General features: G+C 45.9%; 2 protein-coding genes and 2 long non-coding RNA genes across 5 annotated transcripts in view; 2 read left to right on the top strand and 2 right to left on the bottom strand.

Annotated features, from left to right (window-relative positions):
* LOC309865892 overlaps positions 1-10,651 on the top strand; it is a 73,831-nt gene extending 63,180 nt beyond the window's left edge. The window contains exon 2 of the long non-coding RNA XR_014312297.1: positions 10,551-10,651. This is a non-coding gene — a long non-coding RNA (uncharacterized lncRNA). The remainder of the gene's footprint in view (positions 1-10,550) is intronic.
* The window catches only part of LOC309864159 (patr class I histocompatibility antigen, A-2 alpha chain-like), a gene marked incomplete at both ends in the record, with an annotated part of 171,456 nt that overhangs the window by 135,713 nt on the left and 17,795 nt on the right, over positions 1-17,948 (bottom strand). The window lies entirely within an intron of this gene.
* LOC309865890 lies at positions 2,274-16,248 on the bottom strand. 2 transcript variants are annotated; one of them, XR_014312293.1, is made up of 4 exons: positions 16,073-16,248; positions 14,785-14,905; positions 3,032-14,179; positions 2,274-2,787 (listed from the first exon to the last, which is right to left on the bottom strand). It is a non-coding gene; the product is annotated as an uncharacterized lncRNA (long non-coding RNA). The 2 variants fall into 2 exon arrangements; XR_014312294.1 differs by lacking the exon at positions 2,274-2,787 and having other exon boundaries at positions 10,244-14,179; positions 16,029-16,240.
* On the top strand, positions 6,954-10,651 carry LOC309865878 (DLA class I histocompatibility antigen, A9/A9 alpha chain-like). Its single transcript, XM_082732861.1, has 8 exons — positions 6,954-7,088; positions 7,350-7,619; positions 7,817-8,092; positions 8,733-9,008; positions 9,128-9,235; positions 9,684-9,716; positions 9,853-9,900; positions 10,025-10,651. Exons 1-8 carry the CDS (start codon positions 7,016-7,018, stop codon positions 10,027-10,029), a joined length of 1,089 nt encoding a protein of 362 aa, XP_082588987.1. The 5' UTR covers positions 6,954-7,015; the 3' UTR covers positions 10,030-10,651.

Raw genomic sequence — 17,948 nt, 5'->3', positions numbered from 1 at the left:
TCTCAGAGACCACCTGCGTTAGTTCTTCTGGCTGATTCTGATTATTGCTTCCATGCCTCGGAGCAGCCTGCTTCTCAGACTCCTTCTCTGGTCTTCAGGTTTATGCATCATCTTTTCTGAACTGGCGCCTCTTTCACACTCTCCCATCTGCCCCATGTAATTATTTAATAATTTTGATGAGCTCAGTGTTCAGTGTTTCCTTTATTATGACCATGAAATACTAGTCACAACTGAGTCTTCTATAGACTTATGATTGCGATCCCTTTTCTAAATCAACTTTTTATTTTCCCCAGAGTAAATAAATATCTTATTCCTTCATTTACTTTTTTTCTCTTGGGCTCCTTTTCAATCCTTCCTCTGCTCTCCCTGAGTAAAATTTCATGAACATACTGGAGCCCATCCACTCCTCTCCCATCTTCATGTCTGTGTAGCCGCCTGGTCGGCAGCCCTCACTCCTACCCTATGAGGAGGGGATGCCAGCACCCCTGGGGCAGGGCTGACACCCAGACCCCCTGGAGCTCCTCCTGGGGGAACTAGGCCTCTCTCCTGCTGGCTCCCTGTGGCCGGGATCCCATGGGCTCCCCTTGTTTGGTTTTCTCCATCATTTGTCCCACTCTGCCTACTGCTGTCCTGTGGAAGGAAACGTGGAAAGGAAAACAGAAACTCTCACATCTGAGTAGATTTTCACACGGTAACATGACAGAGACTCTGCTAGACAGAAATGATGTCCTCGGGATTTGGGGGCCTTGCCTCATGCCTTCCAGCCCCCAGGCCTGTGTTGTTGCCTCTTGGAGTTTTCAAGGCATCTACCCTTCCACCCTCTTTCTGACATTTCACTGTGATGTGTCCTGGTGTGGCTCTCCTCTCACCTGCTCTAGGTAAGAATTTGGGTGGGTCTCTCAACAAGTGTGTTTGTCCCTATAAAGTGGGAGGAACATTCTTGAAATTTTTTTTCATTTCCTATTCATCTCATTTCTTTTTTTTAAAGATTTTATTTGACAAAGAGAAACACAGTGGCAGAGGGAACACAAGCAGGGGAAATGAGAGAGGGAGAAGAAGGCTTCCCGCTGAGCAGGTAGCCTGATGTGGGGCTCGATCCCAGAACTCTGGGATTATGACCTGAGCCAAAGGCAGACGCTTAATGACTGAGCCACCCAGGCACTCTTCACCATAGTTTTAAAAAACTGTTATTAACTTGTTGGAAACATTTGATTGAGAAACAGATCTTCTCTCTTGCTACCATCACATTCCTGATTGTACGACTTCAGGAAAGGAAAACAGTATATCCACTCAATTATTCATTTCTATGCTCATATTGTTAGTTTCCCAGAGCTCTTTCCTGTTCTGGAATTGTACAGCACTGTGTGGAGTTGTGTTTTTGTTTCACATCCATATGCCTGTTGCATCCTGTAGATGTGACTGATCCTAGTGGTAGGGGACCTGCTAGGTCTCCTGGTTCCTGCTTTTGTGATATCATGACCTTTCTCCACACAGCACTCATCTCAGGAGCGACCTGTGTTCCCTCTGTCATTTCTTCTCCATGCCCACTCCCACATGACCCTGCCAGTGTCCGGTCAGTAGAGTGTCACCCTTGCTCTGTGCTATAGCTCCAGAGGCCAGCTGATCCTGAGTCCCTGGAGGCTTCAAGATGTCCACTGGATGATGGACTTTAGAGTGATTTGAGCAGCCAAGTCACATTGCTTCTTAATGTCCTCCTAGGCTCTGATCCTCGCAGCCTCCCACACAGAACATTCTGGAACATCATGTCAGCTCACGATGCACAGACAACAACCCCCTGATAGACAGGATCACAAGTCAACAAGGTCTCTGGGAGCAAACCCTTTGGGCTGAACACTGGCTCCACCACATCCTTCTCTCCCAGTCTCCCTTTCCCTGTCTGAACAAACGGATGCCCTATGGGTGCCTCCTCAGTTGGCTTTCATGATTAAGTTCGACCCTCTGTGTAAGTCACTTGGTTAATCCTTGACACATGCTTATGTTCCACTATTTGTACTCACCTTCATCATATTGATTATAGCAATTATATAACTTCTGTTCTTTGTTTTCATAAAACATAAGTGAATGCACATCCTTGTGAACTGTGTGATTATCTCTTTAGAATAAACTCCTCAAAGAAAATGTGTTTCACAATATAAGCACATGTCTGTGGAAACATTTTTCTAAAGCACCCATTGAAAATTGTGTCCCAGTGATCACTTCCATCAACCTTTACGACAGTGTTTTCCTGACCCTCTGATGAACACTCTCATTCCTTACTTTCATCTTTGCCAAGTACATAGATTTATTTTATAGCTTTATTCCTATTACTTATTCCACATTCTCATATTTGTTTATGTTTTCTTATTACAAATACATTGGTTTGGTGTTTCATTTCCAACTTCCCAGATTGTTTTCTAACATTTTTATTCTTTTCTTTCTTTTTCTTTTTTCATTCTTTGATGGCATTTGACAAACAACGTTATGCTCATTTCAGGTGTACAACATAGTGATTCGCCATATAACCCAACAATTCCACTTTTTGGTATTTACCCAAGGAAAAGAGAAATACCGATTCTATAATTATGTTTTGAATCAATTGTAGCTATTTTAAAATATGGAATTTAACAGAGAAGAGCCAGTAGCCCTCAACATCAGGAGCTGGTCTGACACTGACAGTCGGGCTCAGTGTGGTCAGAAGATGTCTAATGTCTACCCCTTGGCCATATTCTTCTCCTGTAGGACATAAGTCAGTCACCTCATGGAACATCAGCATCAGACAAGGACACTCTGAAACCACAACATCACTCTGTGTCATTACAGACAAAACAAGGCACTGTGAAACCACAACATCACTCTGTGTCATTACAGACAAAACAAGGCACTGTACAACCCACAGAATAACACACATCTCCCTGTGTCAGCCAATGTGAGCAATCGCTGCTTCTCCACCATGACTGCTCTCTCCTCGCTCTGGTCTGGCCTGCTGGAAGCGGACTCACTGAGATGCTCAACCATGGGATTGCCTACATACCTTGACAACATGCAGTCAGGAGTGAGCCCCAACTTGCATGGGTCCTCTCCAAAACTCCCATCCAAAGCCATGTCCCCTTAGGTTCCAACACCTTCATATTAAGATGCCCCATGGCCCCCAAAGGGGCACGTTCTCTCTCACTGCAAAAGGTAATAGATCCAACTTGAGGGCCTGCAGGAGCTCCTGGTGGTCTTGGTTGAGGAACAATAATGAATGTTACCCTTCTGACTGTCAAGATTGTGTTTGTGTCTTTTAGTTTGATCATGACATGTGTTTGTATCTTGGTGAGTATGTGGTTGACATGCAGATATTTCAAGTTTTTCTTGATGGGTTTTCATCACTGGGCCGTGCTTAGAGAATTTCTTCATGTCAAAATTGTAAGCATTTCATGTATATTTCTACCTCAGTAGAAATGAAGAGCACAGGGCTTTAAGGGTGAAGGGAAACACAGAATTGTTTGAATTTGAGCAAAAGTATGGGGAGGAGACAGAGGTAAAAGATAATAACGTAATGGAATCTAAGATGTCCATCTTCTGCTTTATGATGTTTACAAGCACCTACAGAGCCTATGAGGTATCTGATACATGTGTGTTCAATCTCTCACCTGGGCTTGGTGAAGACTTATGTGTCTGCTTCTATTTATCAGATGAACACAGACAAGACCCAAAACACCCAAGTAATAGAGGCAACAAAGAGCTCCAGGGATGGGCATTTTTGAACACATAATGACCTAGATGTAATACATCATGTTTTGGTTCATGTCTGTACACCAGCTGTTACAATGCATGGTAATTACACTTAGGTGCTGTATTTTAAGCATATGATATGTTTCAGACCCACACAGATAATCCATGTCTTCAATTTGAAGATAAATTTAATACGTGTATACTTATGAGTCACACAGTATCTTCTTTGAGGAGGATCCTGACAACTAAGAGTGTTCTAGAATAGGTACTGTCTGAATAGTAGCTATGAGCCACCTGTGGCTATTTAAATTCATATTCGTTCAAAACAATTAAAAATGCAACTGCTGGGGCGCCTGGGTAGCTCAGTGGGTTAAAGCCTCTGCCTTCAGCTCAGGTCATGATCTCAGGGTCCTGGGATCGAGCCCCACATCGGGTTCTCTGCTCAGTGGGGAGCCTGCTTCCTCCCCTCTCTCTCTCTCTCTCTCTCTCTGCCTGCCTCTCTGCTTATTTGTGATCTCTCTCTGTCAAATAAATAAATAAGATCTTTTTTTTTTTTTAAATGCAACTGCTCAGCACACCAGCCCCATTTCAAGTGTCACCTGCATATCAAGAGCCACATGCATCTCGTGGCCACCATACTGGACAGCGCAGATACAGAACAATTCCTTCCACCTAGACTGTTGCATTGGAAGGTGCTGTGCTTCCTGCTTTGTGGGTCTCGAATCAGAGGCATGAGACACATGTAAACGGAGAAGACCAACATGATTTCTCTTACAGACAACATCAGATTTCTGTCTGGGATGTGAATAATATGCAGCTGGCGGGTCACAAAATCAAAGTTGGTTATGCCTGGGTCTGGTGCCTTCAGGGGCAAACTGCCCCAAGTTACAAAAGGGAAATCCCTGTCGCTCCACCTCCCTTCCCAGACTGGAGACCCTCTCTGCCATCACATTTCCAGGAGATGAGATCTCTTCTAGATGCACTCAGGGGCTAGAGTCAGAGCTGAGTTTTCAGAGGCAGGAAGTGTAGCTCAGGGAAAGGGATTCTGCTGAGTGAGGAGGGGGCCAGAGCCTGGACCAGTGGGAGACTCAGGGTTTTCAGAGCAGCCGTTCTCAAAGTGTGGTCTGGGGAACACCTGAAGTCACAGAGGCCCTTGCACAGAATCCATGAAGTTAACACTATTTTCATAACATCACTTAGACATTATTTGCCTTTTCACATCGTTGACACTCGCACTGAGGTAAAACTTAGCAAGAATGGAGGTGATGGGTCCACAGGGCAATTGTTATTCTTCACCACTTCCATTAAAAAAAAAAAAAAAAAAAAGCACTCTTTCTGCCATTTTCCCAAGCCACCATAATGGTCCCATGAGTGTCCCAGCAGATGCTCTTAAGAGTATTAATGCCTAGAAGAGAGGCAAAGGCAGGTCTTCTTAGGCCATGCTCCAAAGTCATCATCCTATTTCTAACTGTAATGACAAAGGTTATATTGGGAATTTGAAATCACTGCTGATTACAGAGCTGGGAATACTGCTGTGAACCTTATGGGCAGGTTAAACCTGAGGGAAGTGAGCAGCGCAGATTTGATGTATAACTCAAAGATCTACCAAAATAGCAAAGAATCTGTCCCCATCCCTCCAGTTTGGTTTCATTGTCCTGACAACCTCAGCTGGCATCATGGACAATGAAGAAGCAAGACAAAGACTCACATGAGGGAAATCCTGAGATTCTTTTTCTAGGGAGATAATACTTACATGCAAATAAAATACCTCAAAAACAAAAGTAGGACAAAAAACTAGTATCACATTCAAACATGCTGATTAGTGCACTAGAAATTATCATCTTTAGTAATTATTCTCAAATCTACATTTAAACATGTCATATAAGATAGCATGGGATGTACAGCACTTCTACGTACATAAACCCCAAAGAAAATAATTTGTGTAAAAATTAACTGCCTCTTTCTCTCTCTCTCTCTCTCTCTCTCTCTCTCTCTCTCTTTTTTTTTTTTTTTACAGAACGCCATTTTTACCCAAAGTAATGAACGACACAGAACTTGGATTATTTAGACTAGGACAACTGACCTACAGCGTCTGGAAAATGAACATGAAGTTAACCTTTCGTGAAAATCAACTCATATACGACAGTTGAGAGTACTTGTTGCCTTGATCAAATGTAAGCGCTCAAGAGAAAAATCAGAATCTTGGGAACCTTGTGATGTACCAATAAACTTGACAGCTTCCCACTACTGATATATTGGGATCTGTGGTAATATTAAAACAAATATGACTTTTGATAATTCAGTTTTAACCTCATCAACACTGGAACACATACATAACTTAGTTAAAAAACACATTACTTTTTTAAAAATCATGCATTAGTACAAGGTCCATTCTGGGTACAAGATGGGCCTGTGGATTTTAATGCATCAGAACAGAGTCAATGATACTCTTACAAGTTCCACTTTACAAAGAGCTTAGAGAAAGTACAACTTGTGTCATTTGGATATAGTACCCAAGATGAATAGCCATAATGATCTGAGAAGATTATGGAACATACTAGTCTCCCATATTTGTGTAAGGTTGTAAATATTTTCCTACACTTCAACCAAAACAACACAATAAAGGCAGAAGCAAATCTGAACAGCCAGGGGTCTTCTAAGGAGACAGACAAGAAAGGGACTTGAAAAGATGTAAAATGCAAGAACATCACTTTTCTCGCTATGGTTTTTATTTGTAGAAGTAGTTATTTTGCATAAAAGCAGTATTTCTGCTTTCATGCGATGGATTATTAATATGATTCTAAATGAATCAATGAATTTTTAAACCTGTTTTATTCCTACTACGGTAAGTACTGATAGAGATAACCCACAGACACAAAATGATCCTTGGGATCCTCAATCAGCTATGAGGCTGTGTAGATACCCTGTGAACAGAATGTTTGAGAATCACTGACTCACGCAGCTCCTGGGCTTCTGCTCAGGGGGACAGTGCGACAAAGAGCGCTCTGTGCAGTAGGCAAGGTCCCAGGTCCCTGGGTCGCCTCTCAGGCCCCAGGGCGGTGTCTGGGGTGGGGAAGCCCAGTGTTGGGGAATCCCCATCTCTCTGGGTTTCACTTGTCTCTCTCCCAACCTGTGTCACCTCCTCCTGCCTGGATACTCATGACACAGCCCCAGCTGGCGCTCCCATTAGGTGCCGGGTTTCTGGCGAAGCCAATCAGCGGCCGCGATTTCGGGTTATAAAGTCTCCTCACCCGCCTCCGAGCCCAGCTGAGACTCACCCTCTCCTCAGACTCTGAAGATGGAAGTTGTGATGCCCCGAACCCTCCTCCTGCTGCTGTGGGGGGCGCTGGCCGTGACCGAGACCTGGGCGGGTGAGTGCGGGGCGGGAGGAAAGGGCCTCTGCGGGGCGGGAGCGAGGGGACCGCCGGGCGGGGACGCGTACCCCGGGGAAGGCGCCTCTCCGCCGCCCCCATCCCCGTCCTGGCCTGTGCTGCCCCGTCCCTCCCCGCCTGCGCCCTGCTCTCCCCCTCTCGGTGCCCGCTCCCCCTGTCTTCCCGGCCGCCTCCACCTGGGCCCCGGGCCCCGCGCCGGGAGGAGGGTCGGGCGGGGTCTCAGCCCCTCCGCGCCCGCAGGCTCCCACTCCCTGAGGTATTTCCACACCGGCGTGTCCCGGCCCGGCCGCGGGGAGCCCCGCTTCATCGCCGTCGGCTACGTGGACGACACGCAGTTCGTGCGGTTCGACAGCGACTCTGCCAGTCGGAGGATGGAGCCGCGGGCGCCGTGGGTGGAGCAGGAGGGGCCGGAGTATTGGGACCAGGAGACGCGAACGGTCAAGGACGAAGCACAGACTTACCGAGCGAACCTGAACACCCTGCGGGGCTACTACAACCAGAGCGAGGCCGGTGAGCGACAGGGCCGGGTCCAGGTCACGACCCTCATTCTCCGATATCCGGGTCTCAGTGTCACCCGAGTCTGAGGGACCCTCCCGCTGCCCCTCTGCCGCCGTCCCCCATCCTTAAGCCGGAAGAACCCGCGGGAACTTTTAGGCGGTTTTACTTTCTGTTTGGACTTAACCCCCTGCCTGTCGGGGCGGGGCCAGGGTCTCACACCATCCAGCACATGTACGGCTGTGACGTGGGGCCCGACGGGCGTCTCCTCCGCGGGTACAGTCATTTAGCCTACGACGGCGCGGATTACCTCGCCCTGAACGAGGACCTGCGCTCCTGGACCGCGGCGGACACGGCGGCGCAGATCACCCGCCGCAAGTGGGAGGCGGCCCGTGCGGCAGAGCAGCTGAGGAACTACCTGGAGGTAGAGTGCGTGGAGTGGCTCCGCAGGTACCTGAAGAACGGGAAGGAGACGCTGCAGCGCGCAGGTACCAGGGGCCCCGGGGCCTCCCTGATCGCCCCTCCCCTGGGGCTGGCTTCTCAGGAAGGGAAAATGGACTCAGTGGCAGAACACCGCCCTCCCACGGCTGGGAAGAGGGAGGACCGCCTGGGTGTTCAGGTTCCTACTAGAGAGTGACTCAGCCAGAGGGCCGCTTTTCTCTAAAGGACAGTGGAGGAATCCAGCCTCTCCCAGGAGGCACGTGGGGACCATCCCTGCAATAACCCATCAGCAGTTCCCTGTGACCCTGGCAGCCACCCTGGAAACCATGGCTTAATCTCCCAAGGCCTTTTTCTTCAATATGAACATCTTTGGAGGTCTAACTCGGTGTTTTGAGTCATTCACACACACACACACACACACACACACACACACACCCCTTAGCCCAACCCCTGCCTCAGTCAGGACCATTAGTGTGCTCTCCCCCTTAAACCTACAGCCTCCTATCCTGAACTCCCTCCCGGAGTCTAGAACTTTCCAGGATTAGATGATCCCTGGGCTGGTTACTGGGTTTTGTGCTTCTTCTATCCGGACCAATACCCAGTCCATCTCCAGATGGTCACGTGAATGCTGTTTCAGTGGCCTATAAAGGTAAACCCAAGTGTGGATTTTCTGATTCTCTTCCTCAGAACCCCCCAACACACAGGTGACCCACCACCCCATCTCTGACCGTGATGTCACCCTGAGGTGCTGGGCCTTGGACTTCTACCCTGCGGAGATCACCCTGACCTGGCAGCGAGATGGAGAGGACCTGACCCAGGACACAGAGCTTGTGGAGACCAGGCCTGCAGGAGATGGAAACTTCCAGAAGTGGGCGGCTGTGGTGGTGCCTTCTGGAGAGGAGCAGACATACACATGCCATGTGCAGCATGAGGGGTTGCCCAAGCCTGTCACCTTGAGATGGGGTAAGGAGGGTTTGGGGTAGAGCCTCTTCTCAGGGAAAGCAGAAGGCCTTCTGGAGAACTTCAGCAGGGCCAGGACACTTACCAGAGCTCTGAACCCCTCACCTTCTCTCCATTTCCAGAGCCACCTCCTCACACCATCTCCAGCATGTGGATCAGTGCTGTTCTGGGTCTCCTCGTGGTCACTGCAGTCATTGGAGCTGCAGTGATATGGAGGAAGAAGTGCTCAGGTAAAGAATGGAGCGGGGGGGGGGGGGGGGGCAGGGATCTCAGGTTTCTTGTCCTGCTGGGGGATTTCCTCCGTAGCAGACTGTCCTGCCTTGCTACTGGGAAGTACCATCCTCACAAATGGACTTGCCTATTCTGGAGCTGATCACGAACACTCACTCTGTAGCAAACACTTGTGAAAATGAAGGACACATTTTCATGTTAATTCTGGTGATGGGGACCTCATGCCCAGCATTCACAGGACAGAGAGAGAAGTCCCTGCTGAGGACAGAGTTCCAGCAAGTCAGGTGACCCAGTGACTTCTCACCTCATTTTTCATGTTTTCTATTATGTCCTAGGTGTTCAGTTGTGATTCTGGAAGTTCATTTAGAACCAGGACTGGGAGCTTCCTCTAGGATCTCATGGCCCAGCCCTGTCCCAGGCCTCTGACATGATATTTTTTCCCCACAGGAGAAAAAGGACCGGGCTACTCTCATGCTGCACGTAAGTATGGAGGGGTGATCCCTGAGCCCCTGGGATAGTGTAGACAGGACCCCATGGGGAGCTCACACACCCCATAGCTCCTCCTTTAATCTCCTCTCCTGTGGGCTCTGACCACGTCCTGTTTGTTCTCCCCTAGGTGATGACAGTGCCCAGGGCTCTGATGTGTCTCTCACAGCTGCTAAAGGTGGAGCCCCTGATGTGGGGAAGGGTTGGGGCACTAGGGACACTTTGCACATGAGGGGGGCTGCTGAGATGTCCCCACTTATGGGACTGACCTCAATTTGTATGTTATTTCTTTTTTTTTACAGTGTGAGACCAGCTGCCTTGTGGGGACTAAGAGATGGAAGATTTCTTCACACCCCCACTTGGTGACATCAGCAACCCCTGACTTCTCTTTGTGCAGAAGATGTCAGAATGTGTCTGTGTTCCTTTGAGCATATGTGAGGACATGAGGAGATTTGCCCACCAGACCCCTCCCTATTCTGATTTTTTATTCTCCTTTCTGATGTGCTTTTTTGTTCCAGCAGATGCAGGGCTGAACCATCTCCATCTCTATATTTATTTCATGTTGGGCTGAGTACAAATGACTTACTTCTGTATTGAAAATGAGAATCCAGGGGCACCTGAGCGGCTCAGTGGGGTAAAGCCTCTGCTTTCGGCTCAGGTCATGATCCCACGGTTCTGGGATCAAGCCCTGCATCGGGCTCTCTGCTCAGCAGGGAGCCTGCTTCCTCTCTCTCTCTCTTCCAGACTCTCTGCCTACTTGTGATCTCTGTCAGATAAATAAAATCTTTTAAAAAAACGAAAAAGAAAAAATGAGAATCCAGACATGAGTTGTTTCCTAATTCTTCCATATGGGGTTTATGAGGTAATAAAAGAGGAGATTTGTTAAATTAAGACAGCAAATAAATGGAAGTGCTGAGAACCTTCCAGAATCTGTGCGTTTACTGTGCTAAGTCTGTTGCGGGTAGGCGCAGATGGTGTGAGGAGACGAGCGGGGATGTGGCCTGTGCCCAGTGTGTGATCAGTGCATCACAGGAATGACATGCTCACACCTCAGCTGGGTCATCTCTCTGCTTTGTGTCCTTGGCCCTTGTATGGAAGCTTGTATCACTAGGAGCTGTGATCACAGGGACTTGGATATCACCTGGTACCAGAACCTTGTGCAGCAAGAGCTTCCTGTGACTGGGTCAGCCTCACCTCGGGCCTGGGTTGGGTCATAGCCTCCTTTCTGGGGTGGGTTTTTTTTCATTGTTTCTCTAGAGCGTCAGGCCAGCTCTTGCTCTTGTGCACCAGTTCTCGTACCATTTTCCGTGGGTGACCCTGTCAGTTATCGCAGCAGGTGTCCTTTGGGCTGTGCTCCCATAGACCTAGGTTGTCCCTACCACACAGGAGTCTCTGTGGTACAGAGAGAACTTTCAGATTCACCCATCTCTTCCCCTCACTCTAGACCTGTTTTCTAGATTATTCTTAGGATTCTGGAGATAGAGGAAGAATCTGAAAGTATCTCAGCCTTAATAAACATCAGTTTTTCTCTCCAGCTGCTCTGCCCTCTCTCCCCTACCTTTAGTTCAATGATCCTAATGCTGGCTTAGATCCACGTTCATGGATCTATAAAGCAAAGTCTAATGTAGATCTCTTTGTGGTTGGAGAAAAGGAGCCAAAAAGCCTGAGTACAGTGTTTCAGGAGAGAGAGATCTGTGTGCTGTGCTGTGCAGGAGAGATGGTGTGGGGGAAGGGGCTGAGCAGAGAAAGGGAGGGGAGGGGAGCCCTGTGAGGGGAGAGAGGCAGCACAGATGGTGAGGTGGGTGTATGTGGGGTGGGAACTGCCTGTGCCAGAGACTCATCTAGAAGAGGGAGTCCTCTAGCTGCTCATTCATTCAACTGATAACTGTCATGTGCCTTATACAGGACATGCTGTGTTTTCATATGGGCACCTCAGTGAGACTAAGAGGGAAAATGTGCTGCTCTTGTGGAGAGTATTTCTAGTGGAAGGGACAGACTACACTTGACCCTCCGACAATGTGGGGATGGGGCACTGACCCCCTCGTGCAGTCAGAAATCCAAGTATAACTTTTCACTCCCTCAAAACATAAGAGCTCATAGCCTACTGTTGCTAGAAGCCTCACTGATAACATGAAGAGTCACTTAACACATGTTTATGTTACATGTAGAAAACAGTCTTCTAACAATGAATGGAGCTGCAAAAATTAGTCAGAAATCACAAAGATGAGGAAATGCATGGACAGTACCTACTGTAAAAAGTCCGCACATGGGTGCACATGCACCGTGCAAACCAGTGTCATTCAGAGGTGAACTGTGTATTGTGTAAGTGCAGTAATAAGGGAAGTGTTTAAGTTGGAAGTTGGCAGGAGCTGTGAGGAAGGAGATCCCGGCCTGAGTCGGGGCAATGACTCCTTTACTCCAGGGATCAGGGGAGCCTCACTGAGAAGGTGACCTCACCATGGAGGTCTGAGGGTATTACTTTTCTCTGAGTGAGGAGTAGAGTTACAAGAATGAACAGATCAATGGGTTTGACTTTTTAAGCAGCACCTGTTTGCTGCTATGAGAACCAAGAGGAGCAGGGCGAGCCACCAGTGGGGAAACTATAGGAAACCAGTGCAGTGTTCCAGGAGGGGGATGTGGGCTGTACGTCTGGGGTGTGAGGAGGGAAGATACAGGAAGTGGTTGGGTGCTGGATATTCAAAGATGGACTTCACAGCATTTCCTAATGGATTCATTCTCGGGGGTGAGTGGAGGAATCAAGGAGGGCATCCAGTATTTCAGACTGCAGGTAGAATTGTGCAGGGCTTTTCTTGGATATGGAGAAGATTCTGGAAGCAGGACACTGGGGGAAGCAGAATCACAGGCATCCAGGTTAGGAATGTGGAATCTGAGACGTCCACTAGAAATGCAGTGAGGTTAGCAGTTGCATACAGAGCGCAGGGCAGGAGAAATATCTGGGTTGGAGAAATAGCTTTGGAAGGTGACAGCATATACATGGTGATTAGAGCCTTTAGCAGAGATGAGGCCACCAGGGGGTGAGAACCATAAAAGAGAAGGGAACAGGACCAAACCCTGGACTCCTCAGGGCTAAGCAGGCTGATCAGAGCGCACACCCAGAGCGCACTGCACAGTCTGGTTCTGTATGTAGAAGGTACAGAGACCAGGGAGGCCCAGCCCTCAGTGTGCACAGGAATTTCGTGGACTCTGAAGATCTAGACAGTCTGGGGTAGAATGTGAGATGCTGGGTTGATAACAAGGTTGGTGCTGCTGCTGCTGCTGGTCTTCAGATCGCACACGGAGTAGCGAGTACATGAAGCAGGACTCCCACATGGCTGTGCATCCACCTCTCCTGCAGCGCTTATCACGTCAATGATTCCTGAGCCCACGCCCAACATTTTAAGCTGGTGGGTCTATGGAGAGGCCTGAGTATTTGGTAACAAAGCTACAGGCAATCCTGTGACTCCACCAGATAGAGAAACACTGAAGTCATCAATGAAGAGCCCTCATTGTGGGAAGGGGTTTTACAGACACATTTAAAGGGTTTTTGCAAGGCATCTGTGTGTCCCACTCTTGGTTTCAGCTCAGGTCATGATCTCGGGGTCATGAGAACTAGCCCACGTTGGGAGCTACACCCAGTACAGAGTCTGGCTGAAATGTCTTCCATCTCCTTCTACCCCTCCCTGCCTCTCTCACCCTCTTTCTGTCTCAAATAAATAAATAATATCTTCAGATGTCTTTGTGTAGGAAGAAAGATGCAAGACATGCTGGGAGATGCATTTTTTTCTCTCCTGTGGGGCACAGTCAGGTGGCAGACTGAGGAAGTTTTCATCTCAACATAAAATGTCTGAGTTAAGGAGAGTGTAGATCTTAAATGTCTGCATCACACAAAAGGAAACTGTAACTATGTGACATGATGCACATGTTAGCTATTGTTATGGTTGTAATCACTGTACAATACAGAAATGTATCAATCAGCAGGTTGTATCTGAAACTCGCCCAATGAGTTTGTGATACATACATATAGTTACAGAGAGACTTAGGGAAGAGAGATAATATATGGGACTTTGTTTTATTTCCAGGAAAGCCACAATACAGGCTTGAGACTACACAGCTGGGAGCAGAATTCACACTGGACCCTAGACAGCCTCTGTCTGGGTACCAATGCCACTGACTCCCCTGAGGGAGGCCACTGGACCCTGCAGCTGGGACTGCTATCACTGCTGTCCCCTGACAGTTTCATGACATGACTGTGACATTGCTCAGACTCCCTGTGCCTAATGCACAGACACTGTCCCAGTGTGCCTGTCACATGTCCAGAGTCCGAGTCTGGCAGGTGGCCAGGTGACTGTTGAAGCTTCATGTCATGTCCAACTGCTGGACTGTTTGGCAAAGTGGGCTCTCCTCTCTGTGGATGGAGGTGTCTGTGCTCCCAACAAGACTGTCGACGTGTGGCATTCCTGCACATGGCAAGAGAGGTAAAAGTTCTGAGAATGGACATTGGGGTTCAGGAATGGAAAAGAATGACAAATTTCCATATTCGGAGCCATGATCTGAGTCTAGAACTTGATCTGCACACTGTAGGCACTCAAGTCTGCTTGGAGGAGGAGTGACTCATAAGTGGCTTCTTTCAACTTATTCCCTTGATGGTTGTTATGGGCCCAGGTTTGTCCACTCCAGTCCCTACTCACAGGTGAGTGGAGTAGCATTGCTGGGCAACGAAGTGATAACTCAACACATCATCTTCCAGCCTTTCTCTCTCCCTGGGATTAAAAACCCAGATCTGTGTCACTTCAGATGATTCTCACATACATGCAGACATTTGATATTTCTTCAGACAATCACATATTTCTAGGTATCTATAATATTATTAGATTTTATGTGGCCTTCACAAAGTTCTGAAAAACCACTCCATTTTAGACACTTCCCTACTTCATCTCTGGTCTATGAACAGCTATAATCACAGTGTTTCAGGAGATCCAATGATGTGATATTCATGCTCACTGTTGCTCAGAAATAACCAGTCTCAGACAGGAGAAGGTAGAGCTTTCTGGCTTATACTCACCTCCAACTTCTGTATGTACTTTCTGTAGCCTGAGTAACACTTTCCAGACCAGGGCTGGCTCACAGGAGACACAGATCAGCCCTCGTTTAGGTGACTTACACTCTAGCACCAACTCAGGTACCTAAAAAAGAGCAGAAATGAAAAATACTTACTGAGGATTCCATTTCCATCTACACAGTAGACTAAGGTTTAAGGCTGCCCCCTCTCCACATGAGGTGATGAGCTCTGGTGTTATATGCAACTGATGAATTACTGAACTCTACATATGAAACTAATGATGTACTCTGTAGGCTAATTGAATTTAAATAAAATTTAAAAAAATAATAAGGCTGCCTCTTCTCCCAAAAGTGAAAATATAGAAAAAAACATAAAATCACCCAAAAGTGCAAAACAATCAAGAGAAAAATCAGTTAGCCCAAAATTTAAATATGGGCCATAAGCTCCAGAGAATAGTTGTTCTGACCCATAGAGTATTTTTCAAATCTAGAAACTCTTAGCTTGGCTTCTCAGGCTCATGAGCTTCATAGAGAGGAGACAATGCCCAGAGCTGCTTCATGTGAGGAGGAGGAGAAACATCGCCTCCCTGAAAATCTGGGAACCTAAGATTCATGTCCTCAGAACAGGGTGACACAAATCAAATCTGTTCTATCTTCAAGTGCAAGAACATTCTAAGGAAATTTGCCTTTAAGTCAGGAAAAAGTAAAGAAACAGCTATTTCAAAAATTTGCAGACATGGACTAGGCCGTCTGTGATTTCTAGTCCAAATTTGCTTTACCATTGGCCATTGGGCCAAAATAACTTCACATCATTAGCTTAGTTTATAATTGTCCTGGACTGGTGATGCCCCCAATATTTTAAGAAACAAATTTCTCTAGAGAAATCTCTATTTAACCTACGTGTCAAAAAACTTATACAGAAAATTGCACAGAGGCAAAAGAGCAACTCATAGAAAGAAATGTAAACTTAAAATGGAAAAAAAAAACTGTGATTAAGTAACTTTAGAAAAAATAGCAGTAAACGTTCATGAAACGTCAATATTGGAACTATAAGACACAATATAACAGGACCAGGATATGCTATAAATATATAAAGATACGTTATTTGATATATATTATGGATATGATACAAAGAAAAAAATTACAAAATTTAAAATGTAGAAAACACGGCAAAAGCACCTCTTAAGAAAATAACTACAAAATAAAGTGGCAAATGATTAAATAATGAAAATATTACAGTTTACTCACTGAATAAGAATTTATCAGTAAAAGAAGAATAAGTGGAGGGGCACCTGGGTGGCTCAGCTGGTTAAGTTTCAGACTTCTGCTCAGGTCATGACGCCAAGGTCCTGGGTCAAGCCCAGCATCTGGCCCCCTGTTCAGCAGGGAGCCTTGTTGCCTTTCCCCCATCACTCTGCTGCTCCCCTGCTTCTGCACTCCCTCTCTTTCTCATCTCTCTTAAAGAAAGAAAATATTAAAAAAAAAAAAAAAAAAAAAAGAGAGAGAGAGAGAGAGAGAGAAATGAGGAAGGCAAGGAAAACAAAAAGCAAAAAGTAAGACAGCAACATAAATCAATAGTTCAATATTAACATTGCAAGTAAGTGGCTTAAATAAGTCAATCAAAGCGCAAATTGTTAGCCTGAACACACAAAAAGATCCACCTATGCAGTCTACAGTAGATGCACTTGATCTCAGTTACAAACAGATTAAACTCAAAGGGATGGAAAAAGTTATCGCAGGCAAACAACCATAAGAAAGCTGGAGTGGATACACTCATTAACCAAAAAGGATTTATAGTAAGGGGGCGCCTGAGTGACTCAGTTGTTAAGAGTCTGCCTTTGGCTTAAGTCATGGTTCACTGAGCCCCTGCATAGGCTTCCTGCTCAGGGGGAAGCCTGCTTCTCCCTCTCCCCTCCCCCTGCTTGTGTTCCCTCTCTCACTGAGTCTCTCTCTGGCTAAGAAATAAATAAAATCTTTTTTAAAAAAATAAAAAATAAAAATGCTAGTAAGATAAACATGATCATTTTGTAATGATAAAATGGTGAAGTTATCAGATGATGATACAACTCTAAACATACATTCCCCTGATAACTCAACACCCAACTGCTTGTAGCAAAACTGACAGAACCTGAGAAACAGACAATATGACAATAATACTTACACTTCAATATATCACTTTCAATAATGGATAGGACAACTATGCAGAGATCAATCAAGGTAAAGAAGACTTGAGCCATACTATAAAACAACAGTGTAAGTCTGACATGTATAGAACATTCCAGCCATGAACAGAATATACATTCATTTCAAATGCACATGGAGCTTTCTAGACGATAAGCCATATGCTAGGCCATAAAAAAACCCAATGAATTTAAAGGGGTAAAAATAATGCAAATATCACAGTGGCATGACACCAGAAATAAATAATTGGAATGAATTTGGGAAACCCACAATATGCAGAATTAAACACTTCTACATAATCAAAGGGTCAAAGATGTCAAAATGGAAATCAGAAAATACTTTGAAATTAACAGAAATGAAGACAGAGCATACCAACCCTGAGGGGATCTGACTAAAGCAGTGCTGAGAGGCAAATATATAGTTGGAACTGTCTGTATGAAAAAGAAACATGTTACCTGAACTTTCACATTAAGTCAAAGGATGAAGAGGAGCAAACTAAACCAAAAGCAGGCAAAAGGAAGGAAAAAATAAAGATTAGAGCAGAAGTTAATGAAATAGAGAAAAGAGAATAAAATAGCAATAAAGGAACTGAATCAAATGTGATCCTTTGAAAGATCAACCAAACTGACAAATCTTTAACTAGACTCACTTAAAGAGAGAGAGAGAGAGAGATATGACCCACATTGCTGGGATCAGCAATGAAAGAGGTGATATTAGTACGGACCACACAGAAATCAAGAGAATTAGGAGATTATGATGCACAATTATATGCTAAAATATTAACTTGCCTGTATAAAATAGATGAAAACACAGAAAGACACAAATGACTAAAGCTGACTGAAGAAGAAATAGACCATCTGAATGTACCTATGAGGTAGAACATAGAGTCAATTGTCAAAAACTATTCCACATAAAAGCCCAATTCCAAATGGCTTCACTTGCAAATTATACCATATGCTGAAAGAATTAATAACAATTCTTTACAAA

Source organism: Mustela nivalis (genome assembly GCF_964662115.1).
Source record: "Mustela nivalis genome assembly, chromosome: 5".
Taxonomy (NCBI): domain Eukaryota; kingdom Metazoa; phylum Chordata; class Mammalia; order Carnivora; family Mustelidae; genus Mustela; species Mustela nivalis.
This window is presented reverse-complemented; position numbering and strand designations above follow the sequence as displayed.